Source organism: Cervus canadensis, chromosome 30 (assembly GCF_019320065.1).
Source record: "Cervus canadensis isolate Bull #8, Minnesota chromosome 30, ASM1932006v1, whole genome shotgun sequence".
Taxonomy (NCBI): Eukaryota; Metazoa; Chordata; class Mammalia; order Artiodactyla; family Cervidae; genus Cervus; species Cervus canadensis.
Window position 1 is genome coordinate 31637412 of NC_057415.1, and position 24542 is coordinate 31661953.

The 24542-nt window shown below is 41.9% G+C and overlaps 1 protein-coding gene across 5 annotated transcripts in view; it reads left to right on the top strand.

The window, feature by feature from the left end:
- Positions 1-24542, top strand: part of PALM2AKAP2 (PALM2 and AKAP2 fusion) — a 492701-nt gene that overhangs the window by 203612 nt on the left and 264547 nt on the right. For all 5 annotated transcript variants that reach the window (XM_043453115.1, XM_043453110.1, XM_043453108.1 and 2 more), the window contains 2 exons: positions 9925-10005; positions 15896-16026. In XM_043453115.1, coding sequence (XP_043309050.1) covers positions 9925-10005; positions 15896-16026 — 212 coding nt within the window. The remainder of the gene's footprint in view (positions 1-9924; positions 10006-15895; positions 16027-24542) is intronic.

A 24542-nucleotide genomic window follows, 5' to 3' on the forward strand; every position in this document is an offset into this window, starting at 1 on the left:
ATAGTCAAAATCCTATTGGGCGGCCTTAAAGTCAGAGCCAGGAGAGAGGGTCTCTTAATATCTAATGGAATTGAGATCAGATCACTGATTTCTAATGGAGGTGTGTCTTGCTGAGCAAATTCATCATTCAAGTTAGCCGGGCAGACAGCTATACTAGGCTGAGCGGGCACCTCTTTGATTGTTTTATACCTGATCACTCAGGTTCTTAGTTTCCAGACTGACCACCTTCCTTTCTTCCTGAGACATATAAATGACATTGGTTATGCAGTAGAATGATTCTGCAGCAGAATTAAATAAGGAATTATCCAACCATGAGTGAGATGGCATTCTGTAGTTTAATTCTTAGAATGTCACCTTATACTCTTTTTTATAGGATAGTAATATTCTAATATACATTTTATATATATGTATATATATATATATATATGTATCAGCCATAAAGAATAATGAAATGATGAATAATGTCATTTGCAGAAGAATGGATTGACCTAGAGATTATCATACTAAGCAAAGTAAGCCACAGAGAGAAAGACAAATATCATATAATACCACCTATATGGTGGTTCAGATGATAAAGGATCTGCCTGCCATGTGGGAGACTCAGGTTTGATCCCTGGTTCAGGAAGATCCCCTGGAGAAGGGAATGGCTACCCACTCCAGTATTCTTGCCTGGAGAATCCCATGGACAGAGGAGCTTGGCAGGCTCCTCTATATCACAGTCCATGGGGTCGCAAAGAGTTGAACCCAACTGAGCAACTAACATACACACACACACACATATGTGGAATCTAAGAAAAGAAAGGATACAAATGAATTTATTTATAAAATGGAAGTAGACTAACAGACTTAGAAAACTAACTTATGGTTACCAAAGGAGAAAGGGGATAAATAGGAGTTTGAGATGAACACAAATGCGTTCCTAGATATAAAATAGATAATCAACAAGGGCCTACTATATGGCACAATATTTTGTAATAACATATAAGAGAAAAAAAATCTCAAAATGAATATTTTATATATATATATATATATATATATATATATAAAATGGGGCTTTCCTGATAGCTCAGATGGTAAAGTGTCTGCCTGCAATGCGGGAGACCCGGGTTCGATCCCTGGGTCAGGAAGATCCCTTGGAGAAGGAAATGGCAACCCACTCCAGTACTCTTGCCTGGAATATCCCATGAACAGAGGAGCCTGGTAGGCTACAGTCCATGGGGTCACAAAGAGTCGGACACGACTGAGCGAGTTCACTGTCTCTCATATATTATGTAGCTGAATCAATGTGCTGTATACTTTGAAAATATTATAACATGACATTTTAAATCACCTGTACTTCAATTTAAAAAAAAAGTCACCTTCTTAGCATAACCTGTGTAAAGCCTGACACTAATTTAATTTCAGCATGGAGCATGTTCAAAGGAACACAGTCTAGTAGACAAAACCCCTGTATCCTTATGGGCATCTTTTGGAGAATGTTAAAGGTGATTCACTTCATAAGCCACAACAATATATCTGAAGATTCTCTCCCCCTTGTATTTTGGCCTTAATATCTCAGCTTCCTTATTTATAATTTCTTGAATTTTAAAACTGTACCCCCCCCCCCAAAAAAAAACTGTCCCCACTCCTTTCGATTCTTCTTCTGTCATCCCTTCTCTCCTTTTTTCTGTCTTCAATTCCCCCCTCTATCTAGTATATTCACTCTTCCCTATCCAAGTGCAAACTACTTAATACCGTCTGGTTCGTACATTTTTTTGGCACTCTACTTTCTCCTTGGATGTTGCATCACCAAAGCCTAGGAACCAGCTAGCCCACAGTCACTTACAGGCCTGTGTGATGGAGGGGAGAACAGAATTGCCTTAAGCTCACAGTGGGAGGGGTCAACACAGAATTTGCTTTCTCTAGCAGTATACGGAGAAGAGGTTGCAACATTTCAATTTTAGCTTATTTTCTTTTTTAAAATTTTATTGAAGTACAGTTGGTTTACAGTGTTTTGTTAATTTCTGCTCTACAGTAAAGTGACTCGGTTATACATATGTATTTTTTCATATTCTTTTCCATTACGGTTTATTAGGATATTGAATATAGTTCCCTGTGCAATACAGTAGGACTGGGTTATTTATCCATTCCATATACACTAGTTTGCATCTGCTAACCCCAAGTTCCCAATCTATCCTTTCCCCATTCCCCCTCCTACCTGGCAACCACAGGTCTGTTCCCTCTGTTCCTGTTTCGTAAATAAGCTCATTTTGTCACATTTTAGATTCCTCAGATCAGTGATATCATATGGTATTTGTCTTTCTCTTTCTGACTTACTTCGCTTCAGTGTGATAAACTCTTGGTCCATCCATAACATATTTCCTGTTTTCCCCTCATCAAAATTCTGGGATATCTTAGTGGCAATAGTACCTTGAGGAGGACTTCTGGTTCCTGCCCACTGCTTTGCCCTGGGGCTTGAGGTATCAGCCCAAGCCAGAATGGCCCCCAGCAGAGGAAAGGAAGCACTGTCTCTCTGCCTCTCACAGCCTTCCTGCTCAGCTTCTTCCCTCTCTCACTATCTCTCAGAGACTCAGTGTGGACCCCTCCCCCAGCCACCCCCTAGCATTCCCCAAAACCTGGGTTGCAGCCCAAGAGAGAAAAGGGAGTCTTCCTGAAGCTGCAACAGGGTGGACACAGGCTTTCTAACTCCTTCTAATGCTGGTCTTCCCATCATACTTATTAACCACCTTTGAACAGATTGTCCTGTGTTCTATACAGGAGTGCCTTACTACACTAAGAGTTTGTGGTTTCATCATGTTGCAATACTTCCAGGAAACACTTGCCAGGAAAATACATAATTTGCAGAAAGATGATGAAAGTGGTTTGCTAGGCCTCCCAGATCGTGGAAAGATCTGGAAATCCTCCTAATGGATTGAGATCACTTCATTCCAAATGTCTCTTGAGGCACATTCCCCCTGAATAGTTTGCTACTGTCAGCTCATTATGCTTTCCCTGGAATTTCTATTTCTCTCAGCCTTTCTCCCCAAAATGAGCTTTCTGTGATTTTTTTCTCAGAATGAGCTTTTTAAAACTTTTCCTCTATGCAGAGCAATAAGGGTCTATTCCATGCGGGCTAACAGAAAGACACTTCCGGTTTTATGGAGTTATGGCTCATGTGTTTTCAGTGTTTCAGTTTTACTGCCATTGAAATCATGAGTGCAGGTTTATGATGTTTTTGACTAAGGGATCTGGACAAACAGAAACATGATGGGAGAACAGTGTCTCATTCAGAGATCCTTACTGAGTGTCTGTTACATGTCTCACTCTAGACTTTGGAGATGCGTGGGCCAAGATCCTTGTCCTCTAGGAACCCATAGTTTGGTAGGAAGAGAAGATGTGTAAACAGTTAAGTACATAAAGTCCTAAAATGCTCAGGGTACTAAAGTGGAAAGATCTATAGTTCATTAAAGGAAGAAAGAAGGAAAGGGTGATGAATTCTATTTGGATGGAGCAGAAAAGGTTTCTGTAATTTTCAGAACTCATTGAGTTGCAAGTGACAGAAACACCACTCAAACTAGCATAAGCAGAAGGGAGATTTATGAGTGTATGTAATTTAGGAAGCCCACAAATGGTTCTAGCTTCATGTGCAGCTAGATCTGGGACTCAGACAGTGTCACTCGGATCCTCCTTTCTCTGTCTTCGAGCTCTGCCTCTCTGTCTCTACAGATTAATCTTTCTCCAGCATGGATGTGTTTCTTCCATGTGGCTTGGGAAAACTGCCACTGAGACATCATCGTGGCTTGACCTTAGTGAAAAGGGAGCTTTTCTCTCCTGGGATTCACGTGTCTATCCCTAGAAATGTCTCTTCTAGGTTCTGCTTCAGTCATTTAGTTGCTCCTTGGACCAGTCCCTATTGGAACAGGATAAGGTAGTTCAATTGTCCTAACCTATGTCACACACAAGTTCTTGTGGCAGGGATGAGTCGGGCTATATGTGACTGACTGTGTCTGGCATTTCCATCAATGCCATTTACAGTGAGCGTAGGTGGGTTCTCCAAAGAAAGGAAGACTGGTCAGGTGGTCACTCTAGCTTCATGGATATTTAAGCTGGTTGTCATGGAGAAAAGGCTTTTGTCAGATGAAGGAGTGAGTGAAATCCATTATTGTTAGAGGGAGCAGTAAGAGCAAAATCAGGAAGGCTTGAACCCACCTGGCAAATCAGGAAACTTAAGATCATGTGTTGAGGTTGGAGCATATGGTTGGCAGGTGGCGGGCAGGCATGGCTTGAGATGAAACTGAGATAAAAAGGGGCTTCTTGGCCACTGGAAGGAACTTAACTATTTGCACTGTAGGCAGTGGGAGACATCCTGGGATTTTAGGCCGGGGATGGAAGTAGTCAGATTTCTATTTTAAAATATTACTGTGGCAGCAAAACAGAGGGTGCCTTGCTCAGAGCCAAGACTCAGGGACAGGAAGACTAGTGAGGAAATCACTGCGGTAATCCAGATGGCCAGAGGATATAAACAGTTCAGCACTGTGGAGTGCTGACGTAGAGGAGTCTGCATGTGGGGGTGCGGAGGTAAACGAGGGAGGATTAAGGTTGTAATGTTACAGTGGGGAAGGGGAAGGTGTGCAAAATGACAAGCAGAAGCATCAGGACTTGGTGAGTATCTAGAATAAACCAGATTTCCGATTGGGATGATGTCATTTTCTGAGATGAAGAATACAGAAGGAACAGATGTGAGAGTAGGGCAGGAGGGATGGCCAACAGGATGACTCAGGGTTTGGTTTGAGGGGCTGGATATGAACAGTTGGCAGTTGGATATGGAAATTTGGAACTCAGAGGAGAAATCTAGGCTGAAAATATAGATCTGATAGTTATCTATACTGATATTATATAGGTTGTGTAGCTGTTGAGAGTAAAGGAAATCGTGTAGACTAAATGTCTGCATTTAGACATTTGAGAAGAAGTGAGAAGAGGGCCCAAGAGCTAGTGGTTTTGCCTTGATTAAGGGAAGGAGAAGTCTGGGAAGCAGTGGGCTAGCCAGGTGCGATGCATGGCCTGGCCCAAGTAAACGTGCAATAGGAAGTCAGCAGTGACCTCCTTGAGCGTGCTGTGCTGTGACTCATGTCTGATCTGTACACGTGCGGATTGTACATCTTACCTCTTGTCCGGTTGGGAGTGACTTTAAGACCTAACTCCATCTCTGTGGAGGGGGTCATCAAAGACTCCCCGCAATAGTCATGGACACAAAAGTGTTCTTGTGCTGGGACCAAGCCCAGAGTCTTCATCAGATAGAACACAGGTGAGAAGAGGCTGATGCCCAGTTGTATGTGTTAACAACTCTTGGGTTTCTGGCTTCAGCCCAATACGGAATTTCCAAAGGCAATGTATGAATATGGAATAGATGGGAAAGCGGCACCTTCCCTCTGTTACCCGTTCCTACATCAACACCGTCTGTGTGGCTCAAAGCCAAGACCCCACACTGCCTCAGCCCCGATTAGTCCTGAGCCTCATCAGTTCTCTCTGCGTTGGTCCTTTACTTTTCAACCTGATTGGAACAGCTTTGAGCTAGGATGGGCCTGTTAGTTTATCCATCTCCACTGTACCCCAGGGTGAATGTAGCATCCTCCTAAAATGTTTTTTAATTGTATTTTTTAGCTGAAATATAGTTTATTTCCAGTGTTGTATTAATTTCTGGTGTACAGAAAAATTATTTGGTTATATATATATATATATATTCTTTTTCATCTTCTTGTCTATTATGGTTTATCTCAGGATGTTGAATATAGTTCCCTGTGCTAAACAGGAGAGCCTTGTTTATCCATTCTATATGTAATAGTTTGCATCTGCTAATCCCAAACTCCCCTACCCTGGCAATCCATCCCTTCCCCTCCCCAGGCCCCCTAGGCAACCACAAGCCTGTTGTCTATGTCTGGACTCTGTTTTGTGAATAAATTCATTTGTCATATTTAACATCTCACATATAAGTGATATCATATGGTATTTTTCTTTCTCGTTCTGACTTATTTCACTTAGTATGATAATCTCTAGGCTTACCCAGGTTTTATTCCTTTTCATGGCTGAGTAGTATTCCATTGTGGCTTCCTGAGTGGCTCAGTGGTAAAGAATCCGCCTGCCAGCAGAAGACGCAGGTTCAGTCCTTGGGTTGGGAAGATTCCCTGGAGAAGGGAAATCCCATGGACAGAGGAGCCTGGTGGGCTACAGTCCATGGGTTGCAAAGAGTTGGACACAACTTAGCAACTAAACAAGTATTCCATTGTGTGTATGTGTGTATATATATATATATATGCTGCTGCTGATGAGTCACGTCAGTCGTATACACACACACACACACACACACCCCACATCTTCTTTATCCATTCATCTGTCAATGGACATTTAGATTGTTTCCATGCCTTAACTACTGTAAACAGTGCTGCTCTGAACACTGGGGTGGCATGTATCTTTTTAACTTATAGTTTTGTCTGGATATATGCCCAGGAGCGGGATTACTGGATCATAAGGTAACTCTATTTTTAGTTTTTTGAGAAACTTCCAGACTATTTTCCATAGTGGCCGCACCAGTGTACATTCCCACTTACAATATAAGACATCTTCCTAAGACATTTAATGATCTTCTCATCCAGAGGTCAGGAAACTCCGACCATGGGCTAAGTCTGGTCCACCACCTGTGTTTGTCAATGAAGGCTCATTAGAACAGACACGTGCATTTATTTACAGATTGTCTACAGCTATTTTTGCACTGCAATGGCTGCATTGAGTAGCTACAACAGGGACTGTATATTCCACAAAAGCTAAAATGTTTGCTATGTGGCTATTTACAGGAAATGTGTTCTAACCCCTATTAATCCATCCTTTACACTAGTGCAAGATGGTGTTCCTAAAATGCCATTTCACCATATTACTCTCTGGATTAGAACCCACAATGATGTTACATGGTTCATATAATAAAATCCAAACTTCTTGGCCTGGCATCCAAGGTCTCAGAGGTCTCTACTAAAGGCAAGCCCTGCACCTCAGTTTTATTTCCTTTCTATTTCCATATCCCTGGAATATGCAATGTGTTTCACCCCTGCTCACACATTCCCTGGAATGTACTGCTGATTCACTGTACCTACCTAATTCCTACCTTGGTTTATTAATTAAAGAACTAACTTAAAGTCATGCATCTTTCACGATCATAGCTGTTCACAGTGACCACTAGTGAGTCTACCTATATTAAGGTTCATTGCCTGTACCATCTGGTGATATTTCTTCTGTTCAAACATAGTTCATCAATATGATGGATGGCAACTTGCAGTGAGAACTTTACATGAACAAAGACTCAGAGGAGGGAAAGCCTAGGGAAGATTTGCAAATGACCAGATCTGTAATTAGAACACCACCAGGCTCCTCTGTCCATGGAATTCTCCAGGCAAGAATACTGGAGTAGGTAGCCATTCCTCTCTCCAGGGGATCTTTCCAACCCAGGGATTGGGTCTCCTGCATTGCAGGCAGATTCCTTACCATCTAAGCCACCAGGGAAGCCCATTGTCCATTCAGTTTCCTGTAATGAAATGCCATAGAATGAGTGGCTTATAAACAACAGAATTTTTTTACTCACAGCCCTAAGAAATCTTAGAAGTCTAAGATCAAGGCACCCATTGATTTGGTCTCTAGTGGGGGTCTGCTCCCTGATTCATAGGGAGCCCTGTTCTCAGTGGGTTTTTGCATAGTGGAAGGAATGAAAGAGCTCTCTGGGTTCTCTTTGTAAGAGCACTGACCCCATTCACAAGCCCCACCTTTATGACCTAATCACCTACTAAAGGTCCCACCTCCTAATACCATCATCACCTTGGGGGTTAAGTTTCAATATAGGAATTTTGGGGGAGAATGCAAACATTCAGTCTGTAACATACACAGCACTCAGTTAACATGTGTTTATTATTATTATTTTATTTTTGGATGCGCTGGGTCTTCATTGCTGTGTGGGCTTTTCTCTAGTTGCAGGAGTAGGGGCTCCTCTCTAGTTGTGGTGTGTGAGCTTCTCATTGCAGTGGCTTCTCTTGTTGTGGAACATGGGCTCCTAGGACTCATGAGCTTCAGTAGTTTTGGCACATGGGCTTATTAATGGCAACTTCTGATGGCAGCCCACTTCAGGATTCTTGCCATGATAATCCCATGGACAGAGGAGCCTGGCGGGCTACAGTCCATGGGGTTGCCAAGCGTTGGCCACAACTGAGTGACTGAGCGTGCATGTATGCAAATATACCTTGATAGCCCATGGGAATGAAAGATAAAGTCCAGTAAACTTACTCTTGAGAAATCCTGGAATATAGAGCTAGTGGTTCTAGATGTTTTTGCTTGATCATGTAGTACCTTTGAGATGCTGGACAGGTGGGTTCTTATCATTGGTCTTTCTTTTCCCGTCTACCTCCACATATTGTGTATTCTTGGACGTCCTCTGGGATTAAGCAGCATCGATGATGCACCATGGATTGGAGTTCTTTGGTAAATAATAAGTTCCTAGAATATTCTCAGGTCTCACAGGAGATTATGTCCCTGACTTGGATATTATGTCCCAGTGGCTTGAAATTATAAACTACTATTTCTTCAAAGTCTGTGCATTACACAGAAGAACTTGGTTATAACAAATTATTGCTGTGTTGATTTGAACAGCAGTGGTACAATCACATCCACAGAAACATCGCAATTGCATGAAATTAAAGGTTCCCTTCACATAGAGCAGGACAACCAGGCTTGTACATTTTTGTCTTCTTCAGGATGTGGCTGTTGTGTAAAACACAATTATATCTTGTCTAACAAGTTTCCCCCTGCTTATGTGAATAAAAGGAAATAGTCTAGTGCAGTAAATGTGTCAGTAAACCACACCCTTATGCACTTTGGAGACAAAATATTAACCATGTAAGCTATCATAAGGGCAGGCCTTTCTATAAGAATAGAAATTAATCACCTTTATGTGATGTTTATTGTTTCTATTTGCTATGTATAGAGAAGAAAAATACAAAGTGTACACTCCAGTGAAACATTTATGCTCTGAATACAAGGGAAATACATTCTTTTAAAAAGCCATCTCTAGGCATTGTCTAGAAGTAAATATGTGACAGTAAGTGTAATGGCAAATAATATTTATTGAGCATTTACTATGTGCCCGGTCATTGTTCTAAGTCCTTTACATGTATCATTATCAGTGCCCCAGCTATATGGTTTAGGTACGGTTCTTATCTTCTCTTTATTCCAGACCTAGGGAGGTAAAAGAACTTGTCCGAGGTCACACAGGTAACAAATAGGAAAGCTGGGAATTGGACCCAGGCAGCCCAAGTCCAGACTTCACATTGACCATAACCTGGGTGAGCCCTTGCCCACATGAAATGCTCCCTCCAAGAGGAGCTTAAACAAAGACCACCCATCTAATTTGCATTGTTTGGTCAGTCCAGCTGGATGATTTGTCCTACAAAATTTGAAATTGTATGGCATTATTTATATGTAGGGTTTCGATAACAAGAATCTAAGCCCAGAATTTCTCATGGTTTTATTCTCTTATCTTTGCAGTTGAGAACAACCTCTAATCTTCACAGTTGAGACATTTTTATTCTTTGTCTCTAAATTAACACCGCACAGAACATGACTGTGTGTGTGTGTGTGTGTGTGTGTAGAAGCTGCTTTCTTCTGGATTAAATTGTTGCAGCTTGGCTGAGTGAGGAGAATTCTCCCACTCACTGAGCCCACAGCAGACATGTTAGGAGAAGGCTGCTGCTTACAACACACCCAGACCCGGAGGGGCAGGTGACAAGGGTGTGCGCCCAGCATCTCTGGAAGGGTCTCTGCAGATGTGTACAGCCGCTGCTGCTTCCTGCCGTCAGATTCCCGGAGCCAACACCCACCCACTCTTACAGCCTCTCTCTCTCTTTTATTTTCAAGGAAAAAAGAAAGAGGCAGACGGAGATAGAAGGCAAGCGCCAAGAGCTGGACGAGCAGATACTTCTGCTGCAGCATTCCAAGGTAAGCAGCTGATCCCTCGAACCTGTCTGTTATTAGACATGCAGATCACACGCCAGAGAGCCGGGCAGAGCCTGCCCTGGGTGAAGGCACTGCCGAGGGCTGCCCCAGCCCTTTTTCATTCAGTCAGGAAACCATCCCTGGGCTGTTCTTGTGAATTTCTCAAATTCAGGGCATTGTTACACAGCGTTCCAATTTCTGCAAGCCTGATGAGATGATAGGGTGCCTGTGGATGGGTTTAGGGGGGTGGGGTGTGCCTCTGAACTGTGGTGGTTATATATAGAAATTGGAGGAGAATTTCCACATGGTGGGTGAGGCAGAGTTCCGGGGCTATATCTCTAATCCATAGGTGCTGTATGTATGTGTGCATGCGTGCAGAGGTTCTCAAAGATACATTTAACATAGTGCTCTTTATTAAATTCAAAATATCAATCTTTTCTTTCTTGATATGGAGGAGAGGGAGATCAGAGCAGTGTGGTCTGGTAAAAGAGCAATGCTGTGCATGCTGGATTATGTATGTGTTTTATTTCTACTTTAATAGTTTTCAAAGTGTCCTGTTAGAGTACTGTCAAAAGATAGCATTGAAATTATTTGACTTGGTTGCTTTTCATTGCACCACGGGGAAGAGAGAGATGCTTATTTATTTATTTTTCTTTAAAACATAATGCACTTAAGCATTATAATTGATGGCAGCCCAGGAGAAAGCTCTATCACCGTCACAGGGACTCCACCGGCTGCAGAACGTTGCTTTCTGCAGGCTCAGAGAATAGTGTGACCAGTGGCCAGCGGGGCGGTGCTGCTGGCTTTTCACTGCCCCTGGCTTTTTGAGAAAAGGTTTCTCCTGCTCACCTCAAGTTGCCGTGACATTGCACGTAGAGAAATTGGATCGCTCAGAGGGCTAGTTGGGAAGGTGGGGCTGACTCTCTGGGTGATGCTAGATGTGGATTATTTGGATTTTCTTTTTTTTTTTTTTTTAGCAAGAGGAACCTTTACAGTTGCATTTCCCATTCTTTTCTAGAAGACAAGGTTGTGCTAAATGAATCCTCAGAATGAAATCATCAGCAACATGATTTTAAATAGCAACATGACCTAAATCTGCCTCCCATATTTATCAGTTCACCGTTAACTTGAACTAGAGAAAAGTGTTTAAAAGGAAAAAAAGCACGATAGTGAAAATTGCCTTTTTCTGTCTTACTGCTTATCATGTGAATCCATTTATGGACCTTTCCTTGTAAGAAGCTTTGCATCTGTGCTGTATGCCACTTTTTTTTCCTTACCATGTTCCTCAGGGAGGGCTGGGGGCCAAAGTTAGCATCTTCTTTTTACAGAGAGGTGTGGCTTGAGCTTACTTCATAGAACCAAGTGAATTGTTCAAGGTCAATCTGGACAGAGCTGGGTCTCTGGCTCAGAGTGCAGTCAACTCACTCCTGATAAGAGACCAAAATTTACTAAACCTCAGTGAATTCTTGCTTCAAAGGTGAACTTTTGAATAAGAATACTGAAAGAATGAGAGGATGTTTTTGACTAGACAGATTCTCTCCTCTTTCAGCTCAGTGAAGTTCTTTGCATCTGCATTCCTTGAATCAAAAGTCAGGCAATAAACATATGTCAGAAGATCAAGTTTCTTTTGTCTCACTTCTCATCTTTCTGGGTGTCAAATAAGATACCAAGGATTCATTCATTGCTGATCCAGTCCAATGTTGCAGTGTTTATTTCATATTTCATCTGTCTGTTATCCATCCACCCACTCATCCAATCAATAAAAATAACAGTACAAATGATTTAGTATTGCATAGGAAAGCAGTGAGATTCCTGCAAAGACTTGGAGACAAGGGAATAAGATAGTTCTCTGTGGTTATCCTGGTAAAATTATCACACAGTTGATGAGATTGACTATTTGAGGAAATACATGGCACTTTCACCAAGGTTACCTTGCCCTTATCTGGAGAGAAAGGATTGGAAATGATAGAAATTTAATGATGGAGAGACCAGTGCACTATATTTTTCTCTTACTGGGGAAAACCTCTATAGACAGAGTGGGAGTGGACCACTAGCCTTGAACAACAGAAAAAGAAAGCTCAGAGATCTCCAATGTGGTTCATCAGGTGTTACACTGGAGGGAGATGCCAGCTCTGGGAGGTCTCGAGTTTCTATGCCCTGGTGAGATTGGGTGAGGACAGTCACTAGCCTTGCTGCAACACAGGTGGAACCTACTTCATGACTGCCTCTCTTTGTTCCTGGTCCACCCTCCCCAAAATAATGGAGTTGTTTTACTATGAGGAAGGTGGTGCCTGACTGAGAGATATGATCACTGCAGGCACCAGAAAGGAATAAGTTCTACTTTAAATCAGTTAACTGTGCACTGACCTTAAATAGCATGAGTCACCTTCCCTGTGATGGCTCATTCTGGAGCTTGGCAGCCTCACCCCTGGATGGTAGTACATTCATTGAGGTTATAGTTCCCCCTGGGCTCTTGGTGGAGACCCAGCCAGCATCCTGCTGGCAACGCAGCAGCCACATCATCCCTTTGTCCATCATCAATGGTGACTACTCAAGAATAGTCATCACTGGGACTTCCCTGGTAGTCCAGTCTTTAAGACTTTACCTTCTAAGGCAGGGGTGCAGGTTTGATTCCTGGGATCCCACATGCCTCAAGGCCAAAAAAAAAAAAAAAAACCAGCATAAAACAGAAGCAATATTGTAACAAATTCAATAAAAATTTTTTTTAAATAATAGTCATCATTTTTTTTCAATGCCTAATGTGTGTGTGATACTTTAAATACATCCCCTCAATAATGACACCAAAGTAGATACTACTCCCCCTGGGTTACGTGAGAAAACAAACTGGTGAGATCAAGTAGCTTGCCCAAGAACATAAAAACTCCAAGTGGGGGAGCCCAGTTGAACCCCAGGACTGTCTCCATAATCATGCTTTCCCCAGGAGACTGTTTTCTTCAAATGAAATAATTTGTCTAGAGAGACGTCAGTTGTGCTCCTCGGTGTCTCTTTTACTCTAAATATATTTTCATGGGCTCTGGAAAGTTTGGACCATGTGGAGATATGCTGCAGTGATGATTGGTAGTTTCTTGAAGTAGAAAATAGGTCAGTAATTACTATTTATTTTACCATTTTTCAAAATCCCAGATATGCTCTTAGAAAAAAAAAAATAATCTCAGTGCAAATTTAAATGGAAAAACATTAGAATTTGATTTCATTTTTATTAATATATAATTCTCATTATCAAAGTCTTTGGATGCTTATTATTATGCCATGAAATAGAATTATTTAGACATTCACTGGTCTCTTGTCAAAGCAAATAAATAGAATGCAAGGCAATCATGTTGATACTTGTATATTTGATTAATATACTTGTTAATTGCAATAGTTAGGGCTATATAGTAACTCCACAATATGAAATATCATTACTTTCTATATGAGTGACAAGCAAATTCTATAAGGCAATGAAGGAGGTGTTGAAATATTAGCTGCTGCAACCCACAGATTAGGAAACCTCCGGGTACCTTGAGGTCCTGGCCAAATTAAACTCAGATTTCTTTTTATAAGATCCTTAGATTTATTGAGTATCTAATATTTGTGGTGAAGAATTTCTAAAAAATGCTCATGTATGGGACCAGCAAGCAATTTTAATAGATGTATTCTTTTTCTTGATTATAAAAGAAGAAGTGTGTAATCATTTCAAGAGTGAAATTTAAAAGTATAGGAAAATATAAAGCAAAAACTTATCAATTATCTGCTTACCACCCAGATATGGCCCAATATATTTTTATAGAATAAGATATGGAACCCTTACTATAGGCCTCATCAGCCTGAGAGTAAAATGAAATTACATTAACATTAGTATCCAAAATACATTAGCTTTGATCTCAGTTTTGATTTTTGTATATGGGTTCTTTGAAGTTCTCGTACAAAAGTTTATAATTTGTATGAACTCACATCTAACATTCACTTTACAATTTGTGACCTTGATGTTGACCTTGGAAAGAACATCTCCATCTTGAACACTTAACCTATGATGTTTCTTCTACTTCAGTAGTTTGTCGATTAAAATCTAGAATGTATTTTCCTATAAGGAACAAGGTAGGAATAACTTTACTTTTCAGTGATGGTGAGGCGGTGGCCTCAACATGATTTATCGATTAATTTTTTCCCCACAGATTTAAATGTCTTCTTTGTCACATACGTATTTCTCACTTACACTCAAGTCCGCCACTTGTGAATTCTTTTTATTCCATTAATCTGCCATTCCTGTGTTAATTTCATTCTCTTTAATCCCTCTAGCCATTTAATATGTGATAATATTTCATGCAGCAAGAGCCATCACTATTCTTCTTTTGAAAAATTGTCTTGGCTTTTAACTCCATGGACACAATTACTTATTTTTATTGTTTTTATTATGTAACTCATGATCATGTGAGTTTAAAACAGTAAATCAACTATTGGATTGTACCAGACAGAATTTAATATTCCCTTTGCCCCTTGGTTGAATTGCCTGAGATTTGTCTGTTTCATTGGGCATGTCAAGGTCCCAGCAACAGCAAGCCCTCAGTACGGATTGCCACGTGAATCCTTTTGGGACTGTCCCATTTATAAAGGTTTGTATGGCACATTGGCAGGGTCAGCATCCAGTTGCTCATAACCACATCTTCAGTACGTAAGCTGCCTTTGAATTATTTATTCATGAGCAGGAACACTGACTAGAGTTTTCTTCTAAATCCAAGCTATGAAAAAACATATTTTTTATATTTAAAGAACCACAGCCTTTTCTCTCCAGACGACTGAATGAAAAAACAAAGACGGACTTGTGACCCTGTGAGATGTTTATTATCAACACTCCAAGGTCATTTGCTGAGAAGCCTGAAGGTATCAGGAGCCTTGCTTACAAAGACATTACGATTGTGTCTCTCACAATTGTGAACCATTCAAACTAATTTTAGACTTTTCTTGGTTTTTAGTCTGTGTGAAAAGTCAAGTTCAAATTTGAAAATATTGACCAGGCAGGCAGGGTACATGGTGTAAAGGAACTTATAATGTCAGAACACCTCTGGAAAACTGAGTTCCCTGAGACAGGCCCACGGTCTTGTTCTGTTAGATCCCCTCTTCCTGTCCCCTACAGGGATACAACTCAGCCGGCAAGACAGCCACCAGCATATACAAATTGCACCACAAGATTTCACACCTGATTTTATATTATTAAACAATGCCCCATAAATTTTAAGTACTTTTTTACGGAGTACTTTTTAATCTTTTAAAATGAACTCATTAAGATGGACTGGATATTAAGTGTTCTTGGGAGATTTTATAATCAATCTGTAGATGCATAGGAAATGTCCTTATTTTTTAGAGACTCATACTGAAATATTTATAGGTGAAATGTCCTAATGTTGGTTATTTAAGAGGCTTCAGTGGGAAGGGCTTCCCTGGTGGCTCAGATGGTGAAGAATCCACCTGCAATGCAGGAGACCCGGGCTCAATCCCAGAGTTGGGAAGATCCCCTGGAGGAGGAAATGGTAACCTACTCCAGTATTCTTGCCTGGAGAATTTCCTGGACAGAGGAGCCATGGAATCCCATGTCCTGATATTGGTTATTTACTTTAAAATGCTTCTGTGGGAAGAATATACGGGGAAATATGACAAAATGTTTATAATTGTGAAATGCACATGAAATTACACAGGAATGCATCGTCTAGTTTCTTCTGTATGTTTTCAAACTTGTTAATCATAGAAAATGCGGGAATCAATCCTTCTGGTGGCTCTCTGGACATAAAGCAGGAGCAAGTGGGGGCCCACTGCTGAGGGGTGAAGCTGAGACAGAGGGAGAGGACGGTGTGAACTGAAAGGCATCGTCAGTCCGTTCTCTTTCTTATTCCTACAGTCTAAAGTACTTCGAGAAAAATGGCTGCTGCAGGGTATACCTGCTGGAACCGCGGAAGAAGAGGAAGCCAGGAGGCGGCAGTCTGAGGAGGATGAGTTCAGAGTCAAGCAGCTTGAAGATAACATTCAGAGGTAGGTGGTTTCCGGTCCAGGGCCACACGCTGTGCCTTTACAGTGCAGTAACTGCCCTTCTCCTCTAGGAGGCGGTGCTGAACGCCATCGCCTTTTCCCAGAGCTTTAGAATTATCTTCCTCAACAGAGTATGTGCACTGTCGCTGCTGAAACTTTCCCAGAGGATCCAGAATTTTTACTCTGAGGACTAAGTATCATATTGCGCTGTCACGTAGTTTAGTGATGTCTTCATGGACCAACTAGGTGTGATGAGCAGCTTGCCCCTTCACTAAATGTCCCCCTTTTGAGTTCTTGTATCAGCTCTTGCCTTTTTCCTTCTTGAGCTCAGGCTGTTAGCTGTTAGTCTGTTGCCAAATTTACTACATTTGATCTTGAAGTGGGACATCTATAGCCAAGGGTCTTGGAATTGACACTGAGGGTCCCTCTGAAGGCTGTGTGCCTGTGCTCTGAAAGATTCACTAAGTATTCTCTGGTTTCTGTGCTGTAGAGGGTGCTCTGTGGTCCTCAAGCAGGTTCTGAACATTTCAGTCTAGGAGATAAGTGACCTTCCTATATGTCCAGTGTCTAGCCAGACTCATACAGAAGCAAAACAAATATAGGTTTCCATTTGGGAATTGTAGCCACAGCAGGTCCCAGGACACCCAGCCAGAGATGTGAGATGGTGCGGAAGATGGTGAGTGGAGGTGCCTTAGAACAAAATCTCCATCTCCACCTCATCCCCCAAATTCTGCCGGCAATCTCATCCTGGAGAGTGTCATCTCTTTCTCCTGGGGTTTTTGAACTCTTTTAAAATACAAAGAGTAATAGCTAATTTGCTTCCAGTCATTTGTACCCAAGAGTGAATGAAGCTGCTGAGAATACCCTGGGGACCCGAACAGCATCACCAAAGGGAGAAGCAGACTGACTGTAAGGCCCCAGGCCTTCTCCCTGCTTTCCTGGAGCCCCAATGCCCCTTGAAGAGTTCTTGGAGCAGCTTGGCCAAGCTTTGCTTGTGGGGGAAACCTGCTAAGAAAAAGTTCATATGAGATGTGTGTGTGTGTGTGTGTACATACATATACATACACAAGCACATTTTTCTTAAAATATAAAGGATAAAAGCTAAGTATTATATGTACATATATATATATAATATTGGAAAGGCTAAATTATGTACTAACATATATATGTCTCTGTGTGTATGTATAGGATTGGCTGAAAAATTCATTTGGGTTTTGCCATAAGATGTTACAGAAAAACCCAAATGAACTTTCTGACCAACCCAATTATTTAAATATATATCTATATCTATATATATCTATATATGTATATCATAAGAAGAAGAAACTTTAATTATGTGAATGCTGACCTCAAGCTTGTGAGGACAAGTACCTCCAGGATCCCAGAGGGAAAAATGGGACTTCTTCATGTTAGAAGCCCAGAAGATAGGAAGGGGAATGGGCAGAATGAGTGGCCCAGTGTCCTGAGCTTTGGGGATTGCCTCGCCTCAAAAGTGGCTCAGCTTGCTGCATCTTAGACAAGATGAGGGAGCCATGAATAATGGGAAACAGCGACAGTAAGTTGAAGAGGAAAAGACAGCTCTGAGAAATTTCTTTTTTTTCTTTCTTTTGAGAAATGGTTTTATAGGAGGTTTGTTTTTAAGTCTCAAAGTGGCAAGTCCATGGTGCTTTCAGCTGCAATGACAGTTGAGACCATATAGCATCTCTTTGTCTTTACTCTTGTTAAAAGCTCTAGTCCATTTCCTGTCTCTTTCTTCCTGGTTTCACGTAATCAGGACAGATGGGTCTGGCACCAAGTAGATGCCCCATAGTTGTTTGCTGAATGAAAGGATTGGGGCTGGGTGCACCACATCAGGGGACCTGCCTGGCAGAGGGAGCCTGGGAAGTTACTCTCCAGTCCAAGCTGGCAAAACCCTGGGAACCAGTGACTTAGGTACAGTCTAGTCACAGCAAGAACTGTGGTTTGGGCTCATATGGGACAGCATTATACTCCTGAGGAGTTCCAGGCAGGATGAAGAAACAAAGATGAAAATTGCAGGCCCCCTCTGAAGTGGAGGGAGACAGGGTACACACAGATGGGCAGAAAATCTGATTTAAAAATCATTTTTTAAAACCCGGATGTCTTTTCTCACTGAGCCTGTCATGTACATTCATTTCATGTTGTAGGTGTTATTACAGATGGAAGGCAGACAGGGTTTGGAAAGTAGGATAAAACTAGTTCCATGACCTTTTCTACTTTTCTTAATTGGCATCAGAAAACGTGGTCCTCAGCAACACTGGCAGTTTCACTTTGACTTGAATACAAATATATTATGGTTCTGGCCCAGTAGGTAGTAACTCTCACCTGTCAGATGAGCCATTGCATGTGGAAGTAGAGTCTTAAATCAAGGCTCAGTTTTGGCCAAATTAATCATTGGAGTGAGATATAAGAGTGAAGTGCTGGTTTGTTGTTCAGATGAGCATGACCATACTCCAAAAAAAAAAAAAAGAAAAAGAAAATCTCTTTTCATCTTTTGAGTAAGGAAAGAACTCATTCAATGCATGCAATCTCCTGGAAGGCCATTTGAGAGAGAGATTCCCAAGCCAGAAGGAAAGAAATCCTAACAGACTAAGGGGCTAGGAGTGGGGTGCTTAGGCCTGGATTCAGGGGCTATTTCTTTCTGCCATAATCATGGCTTTGCTGGACATCGGCCAGATGGACATTGGCCATTTGCTGGGGGATGAGCTGTGGCCCCTGGAGCTGCTTTTCTGTAGGAGCAGGGCTGCCAATGGCATCACTTCCTCCTTAGGGCCTCTTGTGGGAGGAGCTTCCCCCTACCCTAGATGTCAGTTTCTGCTTCCCTTCATCTTCCTTACATCTTCTGTCTTCTATGGGGTTTAGCATCGCTAAGCTCCAGTCCCAAGGGAAGAAAGAAAAGCGCTTTCCCCCTGCTCCTCCCTTAAAGGATATTCAGTCACCTGACACTTCCCTGAAGTCAAACACTCGTTCTCTCTCACATTCTTAATCCCTTGAACTGCTTTAAAGGCTCACTGTAAACAGAAGCATCCTCCAGTTTTACAGAGTCTGTGTGGATTGGTTAGCCTGGCTTTGCTCATTTTAGCTGACCTTGGCTAAGTGACGCTAAGCTGTAGGTTGGATGAGTCTGCTCATACTTTCCCTGCACGAATGAACTAATCATGACAATTTCCTTTTATGGCGATGGCAGAGGTGCGGAGGGGCTGAAAGGGCAACAATGCATAGGCTCAGAACCGCCCATGAGCCATTAGCCAAGGTGGGTGGATGGTTCATCCCCAAACCCAGGGGAGGAGATGGACAGTCAGCCTTTAGTAGAAGGAACTCAGAATTATGGGGCAAAGAGTACAGATACAGGAAGGGGTGAAAATGGGGACTCATCCTTCAATCTTCCAGAAGCATGATTATTTCATTGAAAACTGCAAACATGAGGGAAAACTGGTCAGCAGGAGGAAAAGTACAGAAAAGCAAATGAATGTGAAAGGGGATGAACTAAAATAACTCAGGAATTCAGAGGAAAAGGAAGAGAATAAAGGAAAATATGAGTGGCTTTGAAGTCAGATCTTATCTTTACATAATAGGAATCCTGGAAACTCTCTGCAGAACCACCAAATAAGGGAATTCTAAAGGAAAGTTTCTTTGTTTGAAACAGAACATTAATTTGTAGATCTTAACATTTGGGTCCACTCGTCTAAGTTCACCCCTAGCAACAAATTAGATTTTCCTAAAGAGATATATGAATTCTTTTCAAACTGTATTAATATATAATATGAATATAATAAAGTATATTAGTACATTTGTGCTCTGAAGGTGTGTTAGTTCCTCTTGGTGAATTCAGAGTAGCTTGAAGAACCTGATGGAGCCTACAAGGAAAGATGAAGGGAAATCAGGCTCGGTTAGTTTAGAACAAGAGAAGGTAATGGTAGCAACCTAACTCAGAACTTGATGTGTATGTAGAATTTAGGTCACATCTGAATTCTTATGTCTGGGCCGTTCTGAATATGATGAAGACTTAAAATAAAGCATGAGAATTTGCACTTAGACATATGTCTGTTTCACTAGATATATCTTCAAGAAGAAAGAACATAACCACCTTTCTAATTCTGATTTGAAAACCCTTTATAGCTCCAGTAACTATACAGGCAGTTCCAGATTAACAGACATGTTTTCTTCCAAAATGTTATTTGTAAATTGGTGGTGGCTTGGAACTGAGATGTCTGTCTTTTAAAACTATAATATGTGGTGCTTGGGTCTTGAGGGCAGCCCACAAAGAGGACAGGAAAAACAGAGGGGAGGAGAGAGGGAGGGAGGGAAAAATGTAACTAAATTATTAAATCTAGGTGTTAGAATCACCTGGGAAGCTTTTGAAAAATATAAATGCCTAGGTCTCATTCCAGGAAATTTGGATTCAGTGACCAAGGTGAAAGTGAAAGTTGCTCAGTCGTGTCCGACTCTTTGTGACCCCATGGATCATACAGTCCATGGAATTCTCTTGGCCAGAATACTGTAGTGGGTACCTTTCCCTTCTCCAGGGGATCTTCCCAACCCAGGGATCAAACCCAGGTCTCCCGCATTGCGGGCAGATTCTTTACCAGCTGAGCCACAAGGGAACCAAGGTGAGGAGCCTTGTAATTTATGTTTTTCAAACACTGCTCCAGGTAATTCTTTTGCATGGTCAGGTTCAAGAACAATTTCTAAAATGGTAAAAAGCATAGATCATAAGTGAAATCCCTATAATTTTTATTTATAATTATAGGAATTTTAATTCCTATAAACCCCTAAGGGAAGTGAGAAGTAAACAGTGTTGTAAGAAAATTGATTTCATCCAAACACATAAAGGACAACCCTGACCCTTGATTCCAGACTGATTTGAAGGCTTTGACTCGGGGAAATTTGAACCCTGCTCTGGGACTTCTGTGCGTGCGTGCATGCTAAGTTGCTTGCTTTAGTTGTGTCCTATTCTGTGTGACCCCGTGGACTGTAGCCCGCCAGGCCCCTCTGTCCATGGGAGTCTCCAGGCAAGAATACTGGAGTGGCTTACCGTGCCCTCCTCAAGGGGATCTTCGCCACCCAGGGATCGAAGCCTCGTCTCTTACGTCTACCTGCATTGGCAGGCAGGTTCTTTACCACTAGCACCACCTGGGAATAGGTGGGAATAAAGCTGTCTGTCTGGCATTGGGCTGAGGTCTGTCCCCCCTAGGCTCCATGATGAAGCCAAGCTCTCATTTGAACTTGATTAGAAACAGCCTTGGTTTGAAAGTGAAAGTGTTTGTCGTCAATTGTGCCTGACTCTTTGTGACCCCATGGACTGTAGCCCTCCAGGCTCCTCTGTTCATGGAGTTCTCCAGGCAGAATACTGGAGTGAATTGCCATTCCCTTCTCCAGGGGATCTTCCCAACCCAGGGATTGAACCCAGGTCTCCTGCTTGGCGGGCAGATTCTTTGCCATCTGAACCACCAGGAAAGCCTTGGTTTACCAAACACAAATTGATACAGATCAGGAAAGACAGCTACTTTCACGTAGGCCAGAAAATTCTACCAATTTTCAAAGGTTTCTGTCTGAAATTAAGAGCACAATAGCCTTGAAGTGATGACATCAAGGTGACAGGGAAAGAAGATGAGAACTGATCAGTATAATGGATATATTGATTGTTAAATTCTCTTGCACAACTTTTCACGACGTAGTGTTGGGATGGCCCAGTCAGTCTGTCAATTGTATTCTCGGCTCACTAGAAACCAGGAGCAAAACAGGTTTTTTTAAAAACAAAAAAGTTGGAATCATTGAAAGAAAAAGCTGTACTCTTTTTTAAAAAAATTGAATATCACATCTTCTGTCTGCTTTTCCATTGAAGTGCCATATTGAGAAAGCCCAAAGGATTGTGTCTGCCTTGGGCCCATCACCCACCATTGTCCATGCCATCACTGGACATGATGGGTCCCTGGGGGCCACAAGTGGGTTTCCCATCGATGCTGTTGGAGATTTTAGGTAGAGCCACACCAGCTCTGTCTATTTCACATCTGCTCCAATCAACAAGTCTTGTCACTTGCCTTGTGGTTTTCCACCTAAGGTTCTTTATTTAACCAAGTGTTTGAAATATAGTGTTAACTTTCTTTCATTAGTGAGACATATAGGGAAAATTTGTCCACTCACCTTAGAATTACCCCCGAAGAAGATGAGAAACCTCATGCAGTGGTAAATGAAAAAGTAACAAACTGTGCCAAAGCCAAGATGCTGATTCTGGCTCTGCTGCTAATTTGCCGTGTTGCTTTCGATAAATCTCTCATCCTCTCTGGTCTCAATTCCCTCATCTTTTCAGTGGGAGGTCTCTCAGGATCCTTCAGCTATGGTATTCTGAGATCCTTTAATTTGGGAGGTTGGCCAAAAATCCCTCCTAAACAAATATACCTGTGCAGTGAAATATTAATATCACTATTGTAGAAGGAAGTAGTTTTGGAGACAGGCCAGTATTGGGGAAAGAGGCTAAATTCTCAGGAAACAAAAGCTCCAGGTGTAACTGACTCATCCCAGAGGTGACTAATTTCATTTCAACAGCCATCAGTTCTAAAATATGTGACATCAAAATATTCACTGAATAAAAGATTCAAGTCTCAATTGCTAACCTATAGAGGGCCACACAACTTTTTAGAAAGAAAATTCAAGGTGCAAGTGGCCTGGTTCATTTCTACTTCTGACTCGAGATTCTTCGAGTGCCTCCGTTAGTCTCTGATGGATACCAGAATTCACTTAATTTTCCACATTCTTAAAGCACTCAAAGCAGAAGACTGGCGACATCAGGCATAAGCATGTGTGTGTTATATTATGGGATTTTGGCAACCAAAGGAGATGACAGTCACCCACAAATAGCTGTACTAGAAAAGGCAACCGCAGAAATGTTCGTTAGAATCACAAAGGACACTTGCTCAAGATTCAGTGTGTTCTTTCTGCTTGCTATTTTTAAGTCCATGATGCACTGTTCTTTCTCAGCATGGCATGGGGCATGCCACACTGGCATTCCACATCTGTGTGCTCCCGGCAGTATTCAGCCATCTAGCCCTGGCCTGATTCCCATTCTTTTCAAAATATATCCGTATAGACTGTAAAACATATGATGATATAATGGACTGTATTGTCTAATATGCATTGGTCTTGTCCTCTGTCCTGGGTACTGACATAACTTTGGGGCCTCCATGAATTCATTAATATTCTCATTTCATCCCCAGAACACGCTCATGAAATAGTTGTGATGATAATGATACCCATTATACAGTTGGATGAACTGAGTCTTAGGAGAGATAAAGTAACTTGCTGCCCAGAATGGCCCCATTAAGAAGTGAAAGAGGCATTGTTTAAATTCAGCTCTGGCTAAATCCAAAATTTTCAACAGAAATGGTTATTTTAAACTAAAAGTCTTTGAGACCTGTGATATTCAGTGAGATTACACCAAAGTTTACCTCATGGTGTAGGTGGATGGACAGATAGACATGCTCCTCTTCCCTCCTCAAGGGCCTGGGAGAGTCTGGGCTTGGATCCATTGTGAGTGAGCATCATGACTGGGGAGGCTGGCCCATTCAGATTCTTTCAAGAAGTACAGGTTCCATTGTAGCCTTTCCAAGCCCTTGGCTCCCAAGGACACTTTCTTGGTTGTATACAACCTAATCTCTGCTGGAAACCGTGTGTGGTGATGCAAAGGTCCCCCAGCAGAGTGTAGTGATTAGGAATCTGGACCTTGGAATTTGATTGTGTTTGGTTTGAGCCCTAGTTCTGCATTTACAAGTTGTTTGATCTTGGACAAGCCCTGTAACTTCTCTGGACTTGAATTTTCCCACCCATACACTGAAGATAACGATGCCCGCCTGAAGAGTTGTTGTCATGTGTAGAGATCATGTTCGTGTGTGAAGTGACAGTGCAGTAGACTGTCAGGAAGTAAGCGTAAAGTGAAAGTGGCTCAGTCGTGTCCGACTCTTTGTGACCCCATGGACTATACAGTCCATGGAATTCTCTAGGCCAGAATACTGGAGTGGGTAGCTTTTCCCTTTTCCAGGGGATCTTCCCAACCCAGAGATCAAACTCAGGTCTCCCACACTGCAGGTGGATTTTTTACCAGCTGAGCCACAAGGGAAGCCCGAAGTAAGCATAGTGCTATTGTTATTTTCCCTATCCTTCTAGAGAGGGTTTCCAACAGTAACACTATTGACATTTGGGGCCAGACAGTTCTTTGTTTTGTGGGAGACTGTCCTGTGACTTCCAGAATATTTAGCAGCATCCCTGATGTCTACCCAGTAGATGCCAGTAACACTACCCCCGCACCCCCAGTCACGACAATCAGAAGTGTCTTCAGGCATGGCTAAATGCCTCCAAAATAGCCCCTAATTGAGAACCACTGTTCTAAAACCTGGAGTTATAGGTGTTGATACTGAAATAAAAATCACCCTGTCAAACATCCTCAGAATACAGAATCCTAAAAAGATTTATGAAGATAACATTAATGATTCTCAGTGCAGAATGAC